This window comes from Betta splendens, chromosome 6 (assembly GCF_900634795.4).
Source record: "Betta splendens chromosome 6, fBetSpl5.4, whole genome shotgun sequence".
Taxonomy (NCBI): Eukaryota; Metazoa; Chordata; class Actinopteri; order Anabantiformes; family Osphronemidae; genus Betta; species Betta splendens.
Window position 1 is genome coordinate 5,584,605 of NC_040886.2, and position 20,905 is coordinate 5,605,509.

General features: G+C 38.0%; 2 protein-coding genes across 3 annotated transcripts; one reads left to right on the top strand and one right to left on the bottom strand.

The window, feature by feature from the left end:
- Nucleotides 1–353: 353 nt before the first annotated feature.
- e2f4 (E2F transcription factor 4) lies at nt 354–7,244 on the bottom strand. Its single transcript, XM_029154624.3, has 11 exons — nt 6,825–7,244; nt 5,366–5,475; nt 4,749–4,910; nt 4,020–4,063; nt 3,847–3,911; nt 3,584–3,772; nt 3,222–3,309; nt 2,934–3,080; nt 2,470–2,517; nt 2,317–2,361; nt 354–2,166 (listed from the first exon to the last, which is right to left on the bottom strand). The coding sequence occupies exons 1-11, from the start codon at nt 6,981–6,983 to the stop codon at nt 2,051–2,053; spliced, it is 1,173 nt and encodes a 390-aa protein (XP_029010457.1). The 5' UTR covers nt 6,984–7,244; the 3' UTR covers nt 354–2,050.
- A 742-nt stretch (nt 7,245–7,986) lies between these two features.
- Nucleotides 7,987–18,951, top strand: c6h12orf4 (chromosome 6 C12orf4 homolog). 2 transcript variants are annotated; one of them, XM_029153139.2, is made up of 14 exons: nt 7,987–8,139; nt 8,567–8,755; nt 9,078–9,223; nt 10,470–10,651; nt 10,941–11,040; nt 11,549–11,673; nt 13,048–13,154; nt 13,340–13,537; nt 13,698–13,826; nt 14,210–14,278; nt 14,435–14,637; nt 16,685–16,742; nt 16,963–17,030; nt 18,265–18,951. In XM_029153139.2, exons 2-14 carry the CDS (start codon nt 8,575–8,577, stop codon nt 18,355–18,357), a joined length of 1,659 nt encoding a protein of 552 aa, XP_029008972.1. In that variant the 5' UTR covers nt 7,987–8,139; nt 8,567–8,574; the 3' UTR covers nt 18,358–18,951. The 2 variants fall into 2 exon arrangements, with proteins under 2 accessions (XP_029008972.1, XP_029008973.1); XM_029153140.3 differs by lacking the exon at nt 7,987–8,139 and adding an exon at nt 8,185–8,461.
- The last annotated feature ends 1,954 nt before the right edge of the window (nt 18,952–20,905 follow it).

Here is a 20,905-nt window from a genome sequence, read left to right on the forward strand (position 1 = left end):
TTCTAAGTAGTAAATCCACTAATCCGCAAAGTTCCGTGTCGGGCTCGACTAGTTCCAGCTGCCCCCTGCTGTTCTTCTTTTCTACAGTCTAGAAGAACTCCTGTCCATCATCCACCATAACACGGCACTCATTTTACAAGAAACTGGTACTCTGTGTTATAGGTCATTTTTTAGACTTATTTTTAATAACATTGAAGAAACAGGAAAGAACATGAAGTCCTCATCAGGGATCCTGACATTTAATTTCATTTTATGGATATAATGGACACGTTTCAGTAGAAAGTTTATTTTACTTACAGTGAGAAGGTTTACAAACACACTGACAAGATGATAAAAAGGACACCAGACAATACTGAAAGAATACCAAAGTGTTTATTATTTTTAATTTGAATAAGTACAACTGAGTAACAGTAAGCCTGTTAAAAACAGTCTTCAAGGGTCTCAGCTGCTATTACACGGGCATGATTAATTCAAGCCTGGCCTGAATCCTGTGGCAGCTCACAACACCGTCCAAACACTGGCTGCTAATCAAGGGGTTGATGAGAAGCAGCCAATCTGTCTGCAGTGATGTAAAGTGCAATAATGAGATGGGACGCTTTGATAGAAATAACAGTTTGAGATGGACTTGGAGTTTAAAGTGTAGTTGGAAATTAGTAGCCATGATCATGGAATATATCTAACAAGTATAAAAAAATAAATGCTATTCTATACAAGCGGTAGACAAGAATATACACAGTACAAACTGTACATAGATACATGTCATCCAGGGCAATGACGGGGCATGTCAAAAAAGACACTACTATTGAGAGGTGTTACAGAAGAGAGCACTGCAAAAGTAACAGTAGTGACTACTATCCTGAATAGCTACTCTCCCAGTCCCCTGCACAAAGAGTAATTAGAGTGATACATGAGAAGAGCAGTGGAAAAAGAAAAAATGACCAAATATTTATGTGCCAAATATACAAAAAAAGGAAAACAGTAGCATATCTTGTGACATGGTGAATACATATGTCCTTTCACAAACAAATGAAATGATTACAATGATATTCATATACACATATAGCTGAAAGATACACAATAATCACAGGCTTAACTTTGGGGAGCAGGAAGAAAAGCTATTCAATGACAAACACCAGATAAATTATATATAAATCAGAGCCAATCTAAAAAATCTGAAATTAAAATGTGCAAAGATCAAAATTTCAGACACCATTTATGTTTTAAAATTCAACCCATCTGAAGAAAACCAATAAAAGTTTTCATATTAGCTGGGTTCAAAGAGACCATTCTTTTTAAGAAGCAACCTGTGACTTTTAAAAAGGTGCTAATGAAAATCTTTGACTTTTTGGTCCTTAGCTTGTTAAACCACAAAGTGGCTGAGCTTTGTAGCTAATGGGACATTAAAGGGTTAAAATAAAATAATATATATAAAAAAAGGTCATTGTTTTAAAACAGGGCAGTTCATAGATGTGCTATGATTATTTAAGTCTGATACCTGTTAACAACCTACTGTTGTGGCACATAATAACACAGGCATGTTTGCTTCGAAATATATATTCTCTATGTACAGGAGGACAGGGCACATTGGACCAGCTGTTTGAACTAATTAGATCTGTACGGTCTGTTGTTGTTCTGCTAAAAATCTTGACCTGACAGGTTTTTTTTCTGCATACACGGGACTCAAGTTAAAAAGGCATTTCATACAAAACACAAACAGACACACAGGCATACCTGTGTAGCAAGTATACTCACATGTTCACTCACAAGCACTCTGGAAAGCCGATACACAAATCATTTATAATGCAAGAATCCAAAAATATTATTATTTGACATCTGTTTGAACTCTTTCCTTGGAAAATTAGTAGGTAAAATGTTTTGATCTCTGTATCGATCTGTATATTGAGCTACCAGTGCAGTTGTGTCCTTGATCGCTCATTATACCATACAGGCTGATATCTTACACACCTCACCTTTTACTGCCAGTGAGTGGACAAACTTGGAGAAAACGAAGGTAAGTTACGATACTTCTACTCTGGCAACGTGTTTTAGGTCAGAGGTTGAGAATGGGGACGTCAAAGAGATCACACAAGCCTTCCGTCTCATCCAGGTTGTATATGTAGTCATGGTCGCTGGGTGGTGGGGACAGGCGAAGGAGAGGCGAGAACACTACAGGTGAAACGAAGGAAAAATAGATTAAATGTACACAAATGTTTCAACTTGTGCTGAAATAGAATGAAGACTCTTTGCTTCACAAGCTGAAAATAAATAATTGAGTGTAATTGTTATGCCCACCCCTGTGCCTGTAATTAAACTTACCTTCTGAAGAAATCAAGTCTTCCAGAAGGTCTTCACCCATGATCTCTGTCAGAGAGAGAACATGTGATTTACCTTTTTCAAAAGCCTTTAAGTAGTACAGTGAGAAGATTACGCAGTACAATCACTAGAGAATGAAATTAAAGACTGATTTACCTTTTGTTGGATCAAACATTTCAGAGAGCTCTTTGGGAAAGTCCAGCACTAGAAATCAAAAACAGTGTAAGAGAGGTAAGTGAACTTACACAGTTAACATGATAAGTGGATAACAATACACATTATTCCAACAATTTCTTTTTTCCTCATTCAGCTGCAAATTCTGAAAGAGTTCTGTCGCCCAGGTTTGAAGTTACATTTAACCCTTTGACACATAGTAGTTATAGTGGACAGCTATTCATGCACATGCGTGGGTTTTGTTGTACTACAGTAGTTGGATATTAGCCAACAAAAATCTTGATTGAGGCTCTAATAAATAATGCATAACGGGTTAACTGAAGATTTAATTAAAAGTATTCAGAATATATGAGTTATCATGCCTAGCTAGATTCGCTAGACTGGGCTCAGATGATTACAAAAATTCATTGAGTAAATGTGAGGTTCCAAAGAGATGGAAATCTTACATTCGGAGGGATCGGACTTAATTGGTTCAAATACTGCCGAGGCAGATGTGGACACAGATCCATCCAAGGAGGCTGAGGACTGAAGCTGCTGAGTGACTGCGACAGGTGTATCTGTTGTTGGGGTAAGTGACGTTGTGCTTGTTACTTCTAAAATCGAACAAAAGCAACACAATATTACTAAAACATAGGCTCAGTGTAAAAATACAAGCCAAAAAATCAACATATTATCTAGGATATGAAATACATAACTCATCTGAGTTACGTTGAATGAAACCTCTCCCACCCTACCTGTCACTGAGGCTGTGTGGTTGACTGAGGAAACGGATGGTGTTGCAGGAGCAGGTTTTGTAGAAGTGGCTGGAGCTGCTTTGGTACCCTACATGAAGAAAACACGAGGGGAAGAAGACCAGTCACAAACTACTTGATGTATAATAAGAAGTCTGGTATCAATGAGAAATCCTGTTTTTGTATCATTACAACCTGTGATTATGATTGAGTTTTATGAATTCTTTTATTAAATACTGATTAAAAAAAATGACAATTTAGCCCTGAATTTGCCTTGAGCTTCAAAGTCTCTTTATTGAAAAAAAAGAACTGTGAAGTAAATAGTAGGGATATAATGCATAGGGAAAGCTAATCTCTGCACTGACCTGGGAAGCAGATGAAGGCAGCTGGGAGGTCAGCGTTGGTGCTGGCAGGTTGTGAAGGACGTCATCTGGGGGAGGAACTGCCAAAACAACCGGAGAGGCACTGGATGGATCCTTATTGACCAGCAAAACCTCAATGGGACCAGTTGAACTCTTCAGTCGGATCTGATACTTCTTCTGGCCATTAAGAACCTGGAAAGTCAGAGATAGGACACTCAATAACATTGGTAGATATCGGTCATATTCAATATGTATACAAAACTTACAGATTCTGGCATGGGCACCTCCAGTTGTGTGCCATTGGGAGCACGAATTGCTAGGAGTGTGTCGCCTGTGAATAAAAACCAATAGTGAGTCATAACAGGTCTGTACACAACATAGGCTAAACATCGGGTGAAGAGGAAAATGGTTTAATAAATGGGGCATCTACAAGGATTACCTTTGAAAGCACCACAGAGGTCTTCATGTTTTACATAAGCCATAGTATGAATGTGTTAAGGGTCAATAAAATACTGTTCCAATACAAAAATAACAAGAATAGTAAATAAACAGGTGTTACTACCAACATACTACTGAAGAAAGTAAGAAAAACTTTATATTTAAAAGGGAGGAGAAATTACCATAATGACATGCTGACATTTTCTCAGACTTTAGAAAACTTTCTCCTCAAGCAAAATGACCAAGTCAGAGAGTGTCAGTTAGACTTGTCTGCTCAGGAATATCTTTAGGATGCCAGGTGGTGCTAAAACTGAATAAGTTTCACTGTTGCATCATTTTGTTTACCACTGCACTGTGCTGTACTGTCACACACACATCACTAAATACTGAGTTTATACATTTAAGGTTTACACAAACCATAGACATATACACACCTAGTGTTATGTCACTAATCTGAGTAACACTAATGACTCTGGAAATTAACTGAATATTTCTTCAGAAATATGTGAACATTACAGTACTTTTGCTGTGGGATGGACCCCTGGAAAGGCTAACACCAAATGTCACAAGATAGAACAACGCACAGTAAGAAAATATCACAGAACATAAAGTTTAGTTCTTTTTGTAAAACAGCAAAATATAAAAGTTGAGACCTAAATGGAGAAGTACATCACTAAAAGATGGCTTTTTACATACAATGGACAATAACACCAGGTGCACTGAAGGATATGGGCTGTTGTTGGAGTCATCTGTGACGTTTTTGATGCTCTGCTGCACCCAGACTCTCTGCTGGTCCAGCTCATGTTCCCTGACAGCCAGGTCATCTAGTTCAGCCTTGAGATCAATAAGCTTATCAGCTATCTCTCTGGTGTTACAACCTGGACCTACACCCCTAAAAATAAAAGCATATTCTTGGTCATCATTTTGGGCATTTTCTTATAGTGCAGTTATAAAATCATACAGTAACAACCAGTTAAATAACTTAAATGACGTGTAATACAAATTAGGATTGTTAAATGTTTCATACATTTTATGTATTAGTAATTTCATGCATCAGTACCAAACATTTTGCAGAGATCAACACACCAGAATACATGATAATGCATAGACAGCTTGACATTAACAATGAAGTACTGCAATTTGAGGATGAATAAGCTCCTGTCATTTCTTTATAGCTACGTATGTCAGATTTTAAAATACAAACTAATTAATTAGTTAATGTCATGGAAACCTTTATTGATTGGATTATATATAGAGATATAACTAATTAGAAAATATTTATTTAGTTTATTTACTTATTTTAATTTAAGTGTTTCTCTGCTTTTGTAAAACACAAAATCAACTTACTTCCACTGAATACTGTTTTTCGACTTCTTCTCTATCAATCCAATTCCCTCCAGTACATTAGTGATATCGTAGATACGTCGTTTCTGCCGCACTGCCAAGGTGTCTGCAGCCTGAGTGACAGGACAAAAGCAAGGCAAAATACAATAGAGGTTACCGGCCATCTCTTTTTGTAGACGTCTAGAAAGAAGCACATTCAAGAAGCTAGTTGTATCTGAGCCAATTAGCTAATGACCATGCATTTGAAAACCATGATGTTTCACTACCCATCTTGGTGATCAACCCATATGGCCACTGCTGATAAGTACGCATTTTTTTCCAGCAGTAAGCCTGAGCCAACTACTGGGTAAATTGCAAGAACAATGTTCTTATTCCCTCCTTCACATAATATAACCTGTAATACTGCCAAACTTCAAGATTTCTTGTTCAGTTTAGTTGTTAGAGCTACAGGTGACATAGGCACTGTGGTCTTTATTGTACAGAGTTAAAAGTCAATCTAAGATTCAATATTCATAGGCAATTGTGTTTTGTATTTAGAAAATATAGTGTGTAACGATACATAAAAAAGTGGGAAAAATAAGGCAATTATCATATCTGTTTATCAGCATAGCCTAGTACTACAATGACCATCAACAGACAAAGATCTGTCTGCTATGTCATTGAGGCTACAGTGAAAGAGAAACTGTTGTATTATACAAAGTAATGCTTGGTCAGTCAAAGCGCCATTTGGTTCAGTGTTTGGAGTGTTTGTTGTATTTCCATTTATAACACAGTACACAAATGCAGGAGTCAGTACAAGTATATTCATTTACTGAAACCCATTTTATGGAAAATTACCTTAAACTGGCACTGACTAAAAAACTATGATATCTCAATGCATTTAACACAGTACAGTGAACATCCAAGTGGGTCTTTAAGCAGCTTAGTAGTAGTTTTGGATTAGTGAATACAGCTAACTTGAAATATGAACATATTGGAAATTATTAGGGCAATACTGAATCACAGATCTTAGCTAACATAGCTACAGTTGTTTCACGTATTTCTGGCAAATTATTTGACGAGGTTATTTGATATATGTTCTTAAGTGACAACGACAGAAAAAATCAGGTCATGTGTGAAGATGTAGTCGCATTAGCTCTGAAGGCAACGACAAAAGCTGACCCACTTTTAAAACTCGCAATCTGCAGGGGGCAGATTCTGAAAAGTTGACTAGTCTTCTCAAAGTTCAGTTTGTGTTTCACTTCGCTACCATTGAAGGGAACACGGCCGATGTAAAGCAAGTGTTTGAACTCTTCCACGTTTACAAAACTAACATTATTGTGCTATAAACAACTCCAAGTAGCCTGTCACTTAGCTAGGCTAGGCTAACAGGCTAGCGAAAGTGCATGTAACTTAAGGACAGCGGGCAGGCTCAAAATGACATGTGCTAGCTAACAACAAAGACTATGGGCTGCATGCTTACAGCTTTCAGATCCAGAACTCCGTCCTTCGCCTCCTGTAGCAATGTCACAAACTTGGTTGTGAGCAGCCCCAGGCTCTTTTCGTGCCTACTCGGCGTTTGTGGCTGCATCGAGTCTGCCACTGCTCCCAGCTCGCCTCTGGCCGACTCCAGCTCCATCATCGCGGGACCAGCTCCGTACTTCCCCCTGCCTCCCCGACCAAACCTAGCCAGCGAGCCCAGGAAAGCACGCTCTACCGCCGCAGTCAGATAAACAAAAAGCCAGAGAAATGTGTTGCAGCGAGCAAGAGCTTGATGAACGGGTCCGACCGGGTTTACTCCAAATTATTTTACTGAATTGATCTAAACCAACACAGTAGGGTAATTCAATGAGCGAGCGTTCAACGGAGAGCCGTTGGCCACGCGAGGTATGACGGGACGGTTCAACCGTTCGAGGGAGCGTCTGCAAAGAGTTACATCAATTCAAAAGCGTTGAAAGAAATTTTATAAAATACAGACGGAAAAAGTGTAACCCCTTGATTGATTTGCATAAGTTTTAATTCATTGCACAGATATAGTGTTATTGTATTTTTAGATTCCAATAAACAAAGGTCAGGTGGATTTTTTGTAGAACACATAATTTTAGACGTCCCCCAATCTACTCAAACTTGAAGACAACACACGCACAGCTTTGAAAGCGTGCACACATACATGCGCACTACACACACCGGTAAAATCATTCCCCATCAATGTGATCAGCTAAAACAAACAAACAAAAAAATGTCGCCACACTGTTTTAAACATATTCCAAATCTTTGTTTCGTTGTGTCGTATACGATATGTATTATAAACTACAGTTAATTTTATTAAAAAATATTTTTAGCATATTTAAATTTGATTTTTTGCTTAATCACGCAAAGAGCAAAACAAATATCATGTGTTTTACAATACAATTATTACAGAATCGATAGTGACAGGTTAGCTTTGATCCGTCAACCACCCATGTTTGGCCAGCAAGGGGAGGTAGTGTCCAAGGAAAATGGTCTTGTAAATTAAACTGTGGGATAGACTACATAGGGGTCAATTGATTCGTGGCTCCGTATAACTGAACAAAAATTTTAAAAATATCTGAACAAAAAGAACCAAAACAAATATAATACTAGTCCACTGTACTACTAGTGATAAAGAGAAAAAGTATTTCTACTGCAATTCCAATGCATAACAGAAAACGGAATAATACACGAAAGTGCCTCTGCTCAGATACACTGCTTAGTAGTCAGCTGACTGAACCAAACAGAAGCGTTATTTCACAGGAAGTGCGGTATTCATTTATGCTCAGGTAATTATGCCACTTGAAGCTGATGTTTTACAAAGGAAAAAAACCGTGTGCCATTTGGATATACTATATTAAAAGCGGGTCTTATTGTCATCTTTCTTCCTCCCTCAACGTTAGCTGTACTGCTAGCTAGCGTGGTGCTAATTCAACATGAAGTAGGCTAACGTTAGGCTAAACGCCACTTCTAGCTTTAGGTAGTAGTAATCACATTTTTTTTACAAATACGAAACACTCATTTGCTAATATTTTAGGAAGGTATTCATTAACAAATGGGGCTCCCAGCTTATTACTAGCAGAGCCTGGTTATATCTTTTCTGGGTGTCAGGTAATTAGAAACATATTAGACTGATGAAATTGATGTGCATTTCTCAAATTCCTCGGTAGACCACATAGGTTTCAGTGAGGTCTCACTATGTTGTATGCTTTTCAGCTGTGGCCATGAAGAAAAACAAAGGCAAAGCAGGCAGCACTGCAGAGAAGGAGTTTGTATTTGAGTTCAGAGCAGGAAAACACAACTGTGTCCTCAAAGTGCCTCTTCAGTTCGCCGTACAAGAGAACATCAATGACCTGCATGGACGACTGATGCTGCTACATAAAATACCATGCTACATAGAAAATGGTGAGACGATTGCTCCTAATTAAAGAAAGCCAATTGTAGGAAAAACAGAAACTGCAATAGGGGTGTTCTCCCTCTGGAATTAAGCTGAGAATATTTTAACAATGGCATTAAACACAACAAGAACTGTTTATGGTTCAGCATGAGTATTTGATTTGAGAGGCTGTAAAAGATGTTGATTTCTGGAATACTACAGTCATAACATTTTTAACGCACTAAATAAATGTTAATATACACAAGATGTCCAGTCATTTAATTCTGCAAGCTTGCCCAAAATGTAGAAATATCATTATGTACTTTGCTATGTGTGTATTTTTTCCATCAGCATTAAGAACATCACTTATCAGCTACATTGAAAAAGAGACGATCCTGGATTATGATAGAGAGGCAGAACTGGCTTTACAGAGACTCACAACAGGGGAAGTAGATGTGAACCAGCTCACCACTGCATGGACCAGATCTTATGTGGAGGTAAATAAAACATTTCAGTAACATAGTGCTAACAAAACAATATCAATGTTTGTAATTCTAAAGTATATATCATTTTAAATACTAATATGACATATAATTTGTTGTGGAGTTATACTAAAAAAAGTATATGTGTATATGTATTTGTAAAATACAATATTTAAACACATGGGCAACATTGTTAGCAGGTGTTCATAAAGTTTTACTGAGGCACTGGCAAGATACTCTGATTATATATCTACTACTCCATTTAGAAGGACAGCAGATTGTTGAAGTGTCCTCGATTGCTCCCAATAACGTTGAGGCAGTCATGGACTATTAAATTAATGAAGCAGCAGTAGTCCAGTGCATCTGCATGTTGATTATTCATGAGTTCTGGAGAAGAACAAATGTCATTACATAAGCTTGTGTACTGTGTCTCTCTCACTCATTAGTTTTGGTTACACTTTGATGCTTTTTCTTCTCAAATATCCAATATGTGGTAGCAGTTTCAATATTTTAGAGGGGAGTCTTTGTTTTTTATTCTTCAATAAAGATCAACAACAATCAAACAATCTACTGAAGAATAGAATAAGTCTTGTATTTTTCTAATGGTGTGAAGTCTACGGACCCAGTTCCCGAAAAGCAAAGCGAGTGCCTTGTTGTTAAGATTATTTGTATACAAACTTTCAGAAGTCTAGACTCTACTGAGTCTTTCTGAGGCATTTATAAAAAGACAGGGGTGAAGCCCCTCTGGCCCACTGTGCTATGACATTTAGTAAAATTAGGTTTGGCTACCAGGTTGCATTCTAGTGCAGTCACACCAAAATACATTTGGAAGCTTTTCAGCTTCAACGTGTTTGTGGTCCAAGGATTGCGAAGCCTGAGTTTCACATTCTGTTGCTTTTTTAACTAGGCATCATTAGCTGCCCTGCTTTAATGAGTAGAGTAGAAGTTCTAAAATGTGTTGACATTGCATTTCGCCTTCCTCATTTGTCATCCTCTTAACACTTGTAATTTTCTTTTGATTTTTTTTGCAAGGTCAGTTCCTCCCTGGTTACAATGTGTATAGGAAATAATCAATACCAACGATTTATCATGCAATGTAGCATAAAAATAGTCTTATAAGAACAGAAAAAAAACAGAACAGAAAAGTGCAAAAATTATAAAATTAACTCTTGCAATGCATTTTAATGTTTAAGCTGCTTGAATACAACACGTTGCCATCTGCCAATTTAAAGTAGTTATTTTCTTCGTGCCACTGTTTCAGACTACGCTTGAGCATGCCCGGCCTGAAGAACCCAGTTGGGACGAGGACTTTGCTGATGTTTACCATGAGCTGATCCACTCCCCAGCCTCAGACACCTTACTCAACCTTGAGCACAACTACTTTGTTAGCATCTCTGAGCTCATCAGCGAGAGAGACATGGAGATTAAAAAGCTTCAGGAGAGGTTGGTGCTTTCCACGTCTTCCTACATGCACTGCATTTGCAGAATCTTTATCTTTCTTTGCTTTCTTTGTATATGCACAGCCTGCAGGTGCTGTATTTGAGTGGTGCAACCCCAATGTAGTTCAGTCAACTGGGTCTCCAAAGACTTTTTTTTCAATAGTACCTTGAAACCCGTTTTTTCACTTTCCCCACACCACAGACACTATCACATTCTGAAAATTGTTGCTGTTTTGTAGTGAAAGTATGTTTTAATCAACTTTACTTCGCTGAAGGATTTTTTTGTCTGACAGACAGGCAGCTGAAATGGACAAAGTGATGCATGAGCTGGGAAATACTTTAAGTGACCAAGACGTGAATACAGTGGCATCTCAGCACTTTGATGCCCAGCAGGTAAAGAGTAGAAGTTTTAGGAATCTGTAGCCATTTAAAAAATGGGTGGAACAAGAAAGTAGTTCGTAATCAGAGTTTTAAATTCAGTTTATACATTTCAGTCAATTTATTTTGTGAATGATTCCTTTATTTTGTTGAAACTGAACTAATTTTCACAAAAAGAGGCCATTTCTTTAAAAACTAAATCAGCAAACATTGAAATTAATAAATTGTTAATTACGTGATGCTGCTGTGATGAATAAAGCCAAATGTACCTCAGAAACCACTGTTGATTGTTCCTACCATAAGTAATACTCCATTATTCACCAAATAATTCAATTTCTCTGTCAGATAAACTGACAGACTCTGGAAATCGTGGTGACATTATGTTCGAGCTTGTTTATAGTAAACCTTGTAAAACTTTTTTTTTTAAAAATTACTTTGTGTGGTGTGTCTTCATCAGAATTAGAATCATAGTTGTGTTTCATACCGAGGTTTAACAGTGTTTGACATTGTCTTTACTAAACAGGTGCTGGAGAACAAGTGGGCGAATGAGCTAAAGCAAGTAACTGGCATTCAAAAGCAGGAGTACCAGGAGTGGGTGATTAAACTGCACCAAGACCTGCAGAAATCCAACAACAGCAGCAAAATTAAGTGAGTTAACCTCTGTTTCTGTTCACTCTTTTTGTGTCTACGAAAGCAATAAGCAAATGATGTGTAAGCATTTCTGATCTCTGTAGGCTATTTACACCCATATGCACCTGAACAGGCATTTTACACTGCATGACAATCCAACTTAGTCTTTGAAAAAATGTTGATTCAAGATAATTAATGCTGAAATCACATGATGTGCAGTACTCACTCGGAATAACACTTTTTGCAAATGCAGCATGAAGTCGTGTTGTCAAAACACAGTGACAGAGCTGATTATGTTTGTTCACAGACGGTGTGCTTTTTAGCACAGTTGATTAGCTTGTAGGCTTTGAGATTTAAGTCATCTTAAGTGTATTTGAGCAGTGATTAGACATAAACATAGGATGACCATAAAACTGATTATAAAAGAATAGTAGAGGTGACAAGCTGAGTCAGACTTTTCATAGAAACGTTTTTTTGTTAACTTGCTTCACAAAACATTAAAACATCTTTATATGGTTTATATTATTGGTGAAGTTCTTCTTATTTCCATTTGGATCTTTTCTAAAGCTCAGACTGACACTCTAACTTTGGAGCTCCACTCATGACATTCTATTCCACAAGTCTTGTGGTCCCTGTGAAGGACAGTCTCAATTTACATAGAAATTGAAGTGGTTGCAACAGGTCGAAAACTCATTCGAGTTCGACGGATGCTTAGCTTTGCAGAATCAGTCGTGACTGGCATCTTGGGATGAGGAGTGGTAAGAAAATTCATGCTAACTGTAGTGTAGAATTGAGGAAAGGAGGTTTAAAAGTGGGTCTAACACTGCTCCCATGTATATTGGATATTCTATCAAAACATAGAAGCAACTAGGACCTTTAAGCCAAGAGCTGTTTAGACAATGTGCTGACTGTGCATCATTTTTTTAATGATGAATATCATTATCTTTTTTTGTGTAGGTGGAACTGAGTACTTCTACATCAGCACTTTGAACACTTTATAAATATGCATTTTTACTTAAGTTAGTTCCCCATAAAAAATATCTAAAAAGAACTCTTACTTTTTTGAGACTTTATGTAACTGAGATCTGTTTCCTTCTCTTTTTTTAAATTTATTGGGTCAGATATAACCAGAGAAACGTGTGCTGTGTAGAGGTTTTTATATCAAGGGTGTCTAATAAGGTGTTGATTAATATCCTATATAATGTTTTCATCTAAATAATAACAAATTTTGAATTATGTCTTAGTTTCATTTTTGCATAATTGGGGAGATTAAATTGTTTAATGCTATTTACGTTCTTTACCGGTGTCTATAACGTGTTGTGCATGCAGTTGTCTGTTTTAGTATATACTGTATCTCTATTGACTGTTTACGCATTTGTGATCTATTTCCAGTGAAGAGATCAAGGTGCAGCCCAGCCAACTGTCTGAGCTGGCAGATTCTGGGGCCAGGATGTTTGAAGAACAGCCTCAGCTGGAGGAGAGCTTCACCATACACCTAGGTGACATGCTGCTTTTCTTTCATGCTATTGTGCTGTTTCTTCACAGTATACAAGCACAGTATAGCGATAGTGGACATGTTACAAACTTGGAAGCATAAGTCTTTAAATATTGTCTTTAAGGATGATGTTTATAATGGATAATTACATTGAATATGTGATTGTTTATTTGTTTTTTTTTTAAATAGGGGCACAACTGAAGACCATGCACAACCTGCGGCTGGTCCGGGCAGACGTGCTGGATTTCTGTAAACACAGACGACATGGCAGCAGTGGTGCAAAGTTGCGACGGCTCCAGACGGCACTTTCACTGTACTCTTCAACGCTCTGTGGTTTAGTGTTGCTGGTCGACAACAGAGTCAACTCCTACAGCGGCATTAAGAGAGGTTAGGGGACAGAGAAAGTAATGTTGCTTAGATCAGGCTCATGTATAGGTTGAGTCCATGTAAACTTCGTGTAAGTAATATTGTTAAAATTCCACACACTAGGGGTGGAAAGCAAGCCAGACTCTTTTCATGCATCAGTTTACCTCTGCTTTACTCACAGATTTTGCAACTGTCGCAAAGGAGTGTACAGACTTCCACTTTCCCTGTCTGGAAAAGCAGCTGGAGGAGGTGCAGCAAGTGGTGCTCTATGCCAGAGCCCAGCGGAGCAGCAAACAGAAAGACCAACCTGGTTCGACTTTCAGCTAAGCTTTCTCATATTAACCATATATTGACCCACTAACAAGTTTTGGGGTCATCAGAGTCTTTATTAGTCTTTATTTAGAACCATATTGGTAACAATTTTACACAGATTTTTTTTCCATAATTGGTTATGTTGTTAGTGCAGACACATCCACAGTATAAGAAGGAAGCTAACCAGGTTATTACCTTACATTGACAACTGTTACTCATCCTTATCAATAACGTGGGTTATGTAAAATGGAGTTGTGGATAGAAATGTCCTAGCTTACTTTCAGGTCTTCTGTGCAAGATTATGCTGTTGCTGCCATAAAGCTTCTTGGTTTGCATATTGATTGTGGTCATGTTTCTTATTTTATCATGCATTCGTTACAGAGATTTCAAGAAATGGAGGTGACGATAAGAGCAAAAATGTTGAAAGAAATCCTTCCAACATTTTACCAGGTAACGGTTAACAGCAGAAGCAACATTAGAGTGCAAAAATAAGGGAGCTCTAGTTTTAGTTTGCAGTAGATATTCACTGGAAGATAATTATTTTTGGTTAACACAAACTTTTTGTTTGTAATTAAAGTTTCTTTATTCGCTTTCATATTCCTTAAGGTGAGTTCTACATTTCACGGCACTCCAACCTGTCAGAAGTCCATGTTGTCTTCCACTTGTGTGTGGATGACAATGTCCGTTCAGGGAACATCACGGCACGGGACCCGGCTATCATGGGCTTGAGAAACATCCTGAAGGTGTGCTGCACACATGATATCACAACCATCACTGTCCCTTTGCTGCTGGTCCACGACATGTCAGAGGTACGTACAGTAATCTATACACGTTTGTATCCCTACTGTGTTATCCTGTAAGGTTTCTCTCACTGCTTATAATTTGCATTATAATAGCGTTATTATCAATGACTGAATATCACTATACATGTTTCTATTCCCTAATTCGCCAAGCATATGGTATAATAAGCGTCATTAGTGCCCACCCACCACTCACTGCAGCGAATATTCTGAGGAACATTCCACACATCAACTCATGCTGACATCAAAATGGGGAGCTTGCTGGAGCAGGTCCTTGTGTTGTCTGTGTAGGAAATCTCAGGGGTTCCCACTCACATGCCGCTCACCCATTTAATGTCCCAAAATGTTCAGGATTCCAGTAAATTATGTGTGTGTGTGTGTGTGTGTGTGTGTGTGTACTTGTACTTGCGTCAAAGTGAGAACCATAAAACGTATTTTCCTATCAAAGTGAGGACATGTTGACAAAGTGAGGACATCACTTCTTTGAAGGCCTGTTTGAGGGTTAAGATGTGATTTTAGGGCTGAGGTTAGAATTGAGATTTGGTTCGGATTACAGCAAGGACTAGACGTCTGCCTTTATTTGTGATAGTTAGGGTTAGGGGCTAGGGAAGTCATTATGTCAATGGAGGTCCTCACTTTGATGTATGTAGAAGAATGTGTGTGCGCGCGCACGTGAAAGGGTCAATGGGAGTCACCACTGTTAAAGTTTGGATACCTTATCTTCTCTGTGCTTATCGGAACCATTATGATTTGCAAGACCTGCAAATATGTACTAATTTCCCTATCAGAGTCCTGCCTAAGCTTTCTCTATAATTACTCAAATTAACAAGCTGTTTTCATATGGCTCTGAAGACTTTAATGCATAATTGAAAGGAAGGAAAGATTCTTTTTAAATTAAGAATTAGTTGCCAGAAAGTAAATGTATGTGGACCATACAGAAACAAAGAGTAAAGGTTTGATTTATTCAGAGCAATTATTTGGCTTCCAAACATTCGACATGTACAGATAAGCAAAAGGATGCAGCAGACCCATACCTGCCAGTTCGCTTTATATTTAGCAGTCTTCTGAATTGTTGTGGAATATTACTTTAGGTTCATAGAAGGGCTCGAATGTGTGGACATCATAGCTTGTTATTGTCAATGTAAGAAAGCTTTCATTTACTAATATACAGCCACAACACTACATATTCAGAGAGAAAACCTAGTGGAATTGGTGAATTGCTAAAATACCCCAAATAAATATATGGCGATAAATAAATAGTTAAGGCACATAGCTCGTCGATTTAGAGCAGCTGAAAATACAGGTTACAATATGCGGATGCTTAGTCAGCGCAACTGGCCTTTTTTTTCTTACACTTGATTGATTTCTCAACTTATCACTCGTCACTAAAGAATGCTGTGACAAAGAATACTAGCTGGGATTGTTATTAGGCACCTCCTTGCTAATTCAACATAATGAATTGAAGATGTCTCAAGATCTGAGAACGCCTCTGTCTGGAGTGGACTCGTGTCACTACATGCCCTGGGCAACTTTTCATGTTGACATGTTAAACTGAACGCTCTGTTTACATAACCAGAGTGACTTTTGAAGTCATGCAAACCAAAAAGATTTTTAATTGGTAGCTTCATCGAAACTTTCCATCGGTCACTTCCATTTCTGTCTTGTTTTCCTCCCAATAGTTGTTCAAGCCTATTCTTGTGTTTTGGCCTTAAAACAACTGCCACGATTTGACTGGATGAATGACAGGCACCAGTCAAAGCCCAGAACTGGGATCTTATTTTTAGATGTTTTCCTTTGAGACCATTTAGAGTAAAAAAACAGCTCATAAAAGGTTGTTTTTTTTAATCACTTTGCAGACAGCTCTTGTACAGTTTAACCGTGTTTATTTCAGCTAGACTGAATAGTAATGATTAATTTAAGAACAAAGAAAGGGTTCAGTACTGACATGGATGAGCACTATTTTATATATATATTTATACATCTATGTATATATGTATATGTATAGTTATGATTTACATGTTTAAAACTAACAATTTGTTTTCTCAACTCTCTGCAGGAGATGACCATACCATGGTGTTTAAAGAGAGCTGAGCTGGTGTTTAAATGTGTAAAAGGTAACATGGAATACAGAAAATGGAGTTCAATAATTAGTTATTTCTGTCATGACATTATGCAAGTTTTTAATGTAATGCGGATCAAATATGTAAAGACTGTTTGTCTTAGATTGGCACTGAAAACATTTCCAGGCAGTTGTTTATTTTGTCACGTTCTAGGAACGTGACAACGTTTAAATAAAAGCTTTGGAGCTCTGAATTAAATCTGCTTTATTCACAGGCTTCATGATGGAGATGGCCTCATGGGATGGCGGCATATCTCGCACCGTCCAATTTTTGGTGCCAAAGGTGAGTGCAGAAGGTACCGCCGACATTTCAGACAATACACAATGATCCTTTGAGTAATTACCTGCCAGCAAAGCTTTAGGTTCCTTGAAGTGGTGTTCTATACACTAAAAGTGTAGAGAACACCACAAAAGACACACCTGGACTCAGTCCATACCTTGAATACAGGGACAAGCAGATTGTTTGAAAAGCATTTAAGAATGATAAATCACAGGTTTTACAGGCTTAGCTTCTCTTGATATGTTTTACACTGCTGCGTTTAAAGAAAGCTTAGCATTTCTGTACACTAAAGTATTAAGATTAACATGTAACGTGATGATCTATTGTCTGATGTTATGTGTATACTGTACGTAAGACAGTATTGCTTAACAAAGAAAAAATAATTCATCCTTATCTTAAGAAGCAAGCTTTTATTTTCACATAATTATGCTCGCTGAAGCATTAACGTTATTCTATTTTGAGCTTGGCTGCATCGTGTGTGCTTACAGCTTTGGTGTTTTTTGTCAGGAAGACAGCGGAGCCTATAGTCTGATCTGATGTTGACAGATTAAGATGAGAAAACCAGCAGCATCAAAGGACTCCAACTCTATTGGCTTCCTGTCAACTACATGCTCAGACACCATTCAAAATAGCACCTACTAAAACAACATTGTTACCTCAAAGAGACACAGTGGCTAAATATATGCTCCAGGCCAATCGCTGAAGGATGTGTGTGTGTGTGTGTGTGTGTGTGTGTGTGTGTGTGTGTGTGTGTGTGTGTGTGTGTGTGTGTGTGTGTGTGTGTGTGTGTGTGTGTGTGTGTGTGTGTGTGTGTGTGTGTGTGTGTGTGTGTGTGTGTGTGTGTGTGTGTGTGTGCGCGTGTGCGCGTGTGCGCGTGCGTGCGTGCGTGAGAAAGAGGGAGAATAAAAATTAATACTTAACATTCTTATTTGACGGGTGGCAATGGTTAGAGTGACGTGGTATGTTCTTTGGTTAAAGTCCCAGCTGCCGGAGCTCAAATCATTTCAACATCTTGGCTAATGTGTCCTCAGGAGGAAAAAAAAGACTCTGTGATGTTGAACCAAAGGGCATCGCTGAGGTTGTTAACACTTGCCTGTACAGAAACAGTCCAGATGTATTTTAGTTTTCATGTGCACACTGAATTGGTTTCAGATTTGTCACTTTGTGCTGCACAAATGTCAGTTCTTTGTTGCTCATAATCCTGGGTGCCTCTCTGTGTTTCTCCCTGTATTGACAGAGTATCTCCGAGGAGATGTTTTACCAGTTGAGCAACATGCTGCCTCAGATCTTCCGAGTCTCCTCCACCCTAACGCTCACCTCAAAGCACTGATGGATAGCGGCGCACCGCACTGTATCCCTATGACATAATGGAGATATTTCATTTTAAAGCACTGACGTGTTATAAGTCTTATGGTTTTATACTTGTGTTTTCAGAAAATGAAAAGAAGATTTTGTAAAATAGCACACACACCCCACAAATGTGAATCAGTTGTACAGTACAATACAAGAAGAAAGTCATTGAAGACTGTAGTTATTTTGCATTTCACACAGTTCTATACTTCTTCCTGGAAAAGAACTGGGATCAGTGGCTTGGCAAAGCAGCTGCTACATTTATCATTTCAAGCCTCCAGGGTGGGGTTCTGGGTTTTATGACATCATTACATAAGCCACAAGTAGTGCAAGTGGTCCACGTTTTGTCCTTCAGAGCTGCAGTGTGTAACTTTCTGAATGTTCGGGCACCAGCGTAACAGAGGCTGTTGATGCATTGGGCCATTTTTGTCTTTTAGCTGATCACTCAAGCAGATAAATCAGTGTGAAAAGACAATAATGTTTATTAAAGTGATGATATGCAAACTGTCAACTAGACATGGAAATGAACATGTATCAAACATGCTGATTACCACATCGATGTGGTGTGTGACCTCTTTTCTTTAGGTCATTTAAACAAAAATGGCAACACATATAATCATCTCTTAGTTTTTTTGTTTACTGGTATGAAGCACTTATGGACATAATATTTCACGATGTAGCCCACCTCAGTTGGCAGTTTATTTCACATATTGTGCTTCATTATGTTATTGATATATTGAGAGGTGTTTCTGTAATTTGGTATAACCTCACTGATGTAAGTGGAAGCAAACTACGACCTGTAATTATAATACAAAAAGACCTTAATAACACCACACACTGTATGTATCAAGTCATCATATAACAGCTGAACATTATCACCTTCATGGAGGAGGATTTATTTCACAGCTGTTGTGTTATGATGCATTAGTTTTAGCTAGCTATACATAATAAACTGCCAACTCAGTGTATAAGATTTGGCAGCCTAATCACATGGGTCTCTCTACTTTTGAGGGGGCAGTCATCCATTGAGAGGTGACACAAACTTGGCTCTTCTAGCCCCGAAGACTAATGGCACTGCTGCTGAAATGAGCCGTTCGCAGGTGTTTTTCTACTGCATTGCAGTGAGTTGTAGTGAGGATCGCTCACTATGTGAGTGTGTGAAGGTGTACGGCCCGTCCCCTATGTCTCAGCAGAACAGCAGATGGCACTGTTCCTGAAGAAGAATTGTACAACGGGGAAAGTTTTATCAAGGTTTTCCTGCTTAGTGAAATGAATCACAAGCCATCATGGACCACATTGTACATGAACAGCCTCAGTAGTCTGGGACCTCCACTGGTAAATGTTTGCCAAATGTGTTAAACACTTAATCCTAATTAGATGTTCATTGTGTATATTTACTGCTTAGGTTTACATTTTTCTTTATTAAAAAGTGTTGATTATGTTCATATAAAAGTACATCACTCACTGCATAGTTTAATTTAAATAAATAAAGAATTTTCTGATAAGAAATCATAAGCTAATGACAAAACTCTTGACTCTGTCATTAGCAGTTGTCATTCAGTTTTTCTTTGTGTCTCTGCCAACAGTGAGGCTCAGCATTTTATGAAGTTGTGATTGCTTATCCACAGGAGCGTAAGTTCTCCAAAGTTAATAATCTGTGTATTTCATTGGACATACATACACGATGAAATGAATAGTGGCCTATAAGCAATTTCAGGCAGCCTGCGGTGTAGTGGTTGTATTGGGCTCATGAGAAGAAATGAGTGCATAGATGAATGCATGTTGCGTCATCTTCTTTCAAGATAAACAAAATGGTCAGGGACCCTGTGAGTTAATATCTTCATGTTGAAACCATTTATATCACTGCTATGCTGAGAACCCACAAAATTGTAAGAATATGTATTGCTGAGTGTTTGGCATTCTTAGAATTAGTCTTAGTGGCCTACAATGTTTGAAAGAGAGCTAGGTGGCAATTGTGCTTTGTCTGTTAAAGCTAAAATGATCCACAGTTATAAACTGAAAAGACTTGTTTTCATACAGACTTTTGATTCTCTATGTACTGAAAGCAAGGATTTATTCATATGATGTTCAGTCACTCAAATAATAACAGAGAACAGTAATCTACAAAAAAGATAAAAAAATAAATATAATTTTGTGGTTGGATATTCTTCCATTAGCTTTCAGTAACAGAGATGGTTATGGCAGTATAGAACAGCTGTAAGTAAAAAAATGCCATTCCCTAATTTGTTTTACTGTCTTAAGAGCAGTAATGGTCAGAAGATCACTGTACTCTCCTAATCACAGTTTGAGAGTGCATTATCTGTGCAAAAGAACAACCCTGTTGTGTGTATGGCCTGGCTTAATAAAAAACTAGTAAAATTAAATTGACTGGGGAAGACGCAATAAAAGATAAAAATTGCTTACTAACACAAATGCTAACAAATAGTTATACAAAAACCAATTAAAGAAATATTTGCAACAGCAACAGCTTTCCTCTACTTACCAGAAGTTGCTTACAAAATGCTTAC

Excerpts from the sequence above, each read along its gene's own strand:
- e2f4 (XM_029154624.3), bottom strand. The coding sequence starts at position 6,983 with ATGATGGAGCTGGAGTCGGCCAGAGGCGAGCTGGGAGCAGTGGCAGAC. Across the intron at positions 5,476-6,824 it reads GAGTTCTGGATCTGAAAGCT|GCTGCAGACACCTTGGCAGT; the intron begins GTAAGCATGCAG and ends CCTGTCACTCAG. Across the intron at positions 3,310-3,583 it reads TGCCTTCATCTGCTTCCCAG|GGTACCAAAGCAGCTCCAGC; the intron begins GTCAGTGCAGAG and ends TTCTTCATGTAG.
- c6h12orf4 (XM_029153139.2), top strand. The coding sequence starts at position 8,575 with ATGAAGAAAAACAAAGGCAAAGCAGGCAGCACTGCAGAGAAGGAGTTT. Across the intron at positions 13,155-13,339 it reads GAGCTTCACCATACACCTAG|GGGCACAACTGAAGACCATG; the intron begins GTGACATGCTGC and ends TTTTTTAAATAG. Across the intron at positions 17,031-18,264 it reads TCCAATTTTTGGTGCCAAAG|AGTATCTCCGAGGAGATGTT; the intron begins GTGAGTGCAGAA and ends CTGTATTGACAG.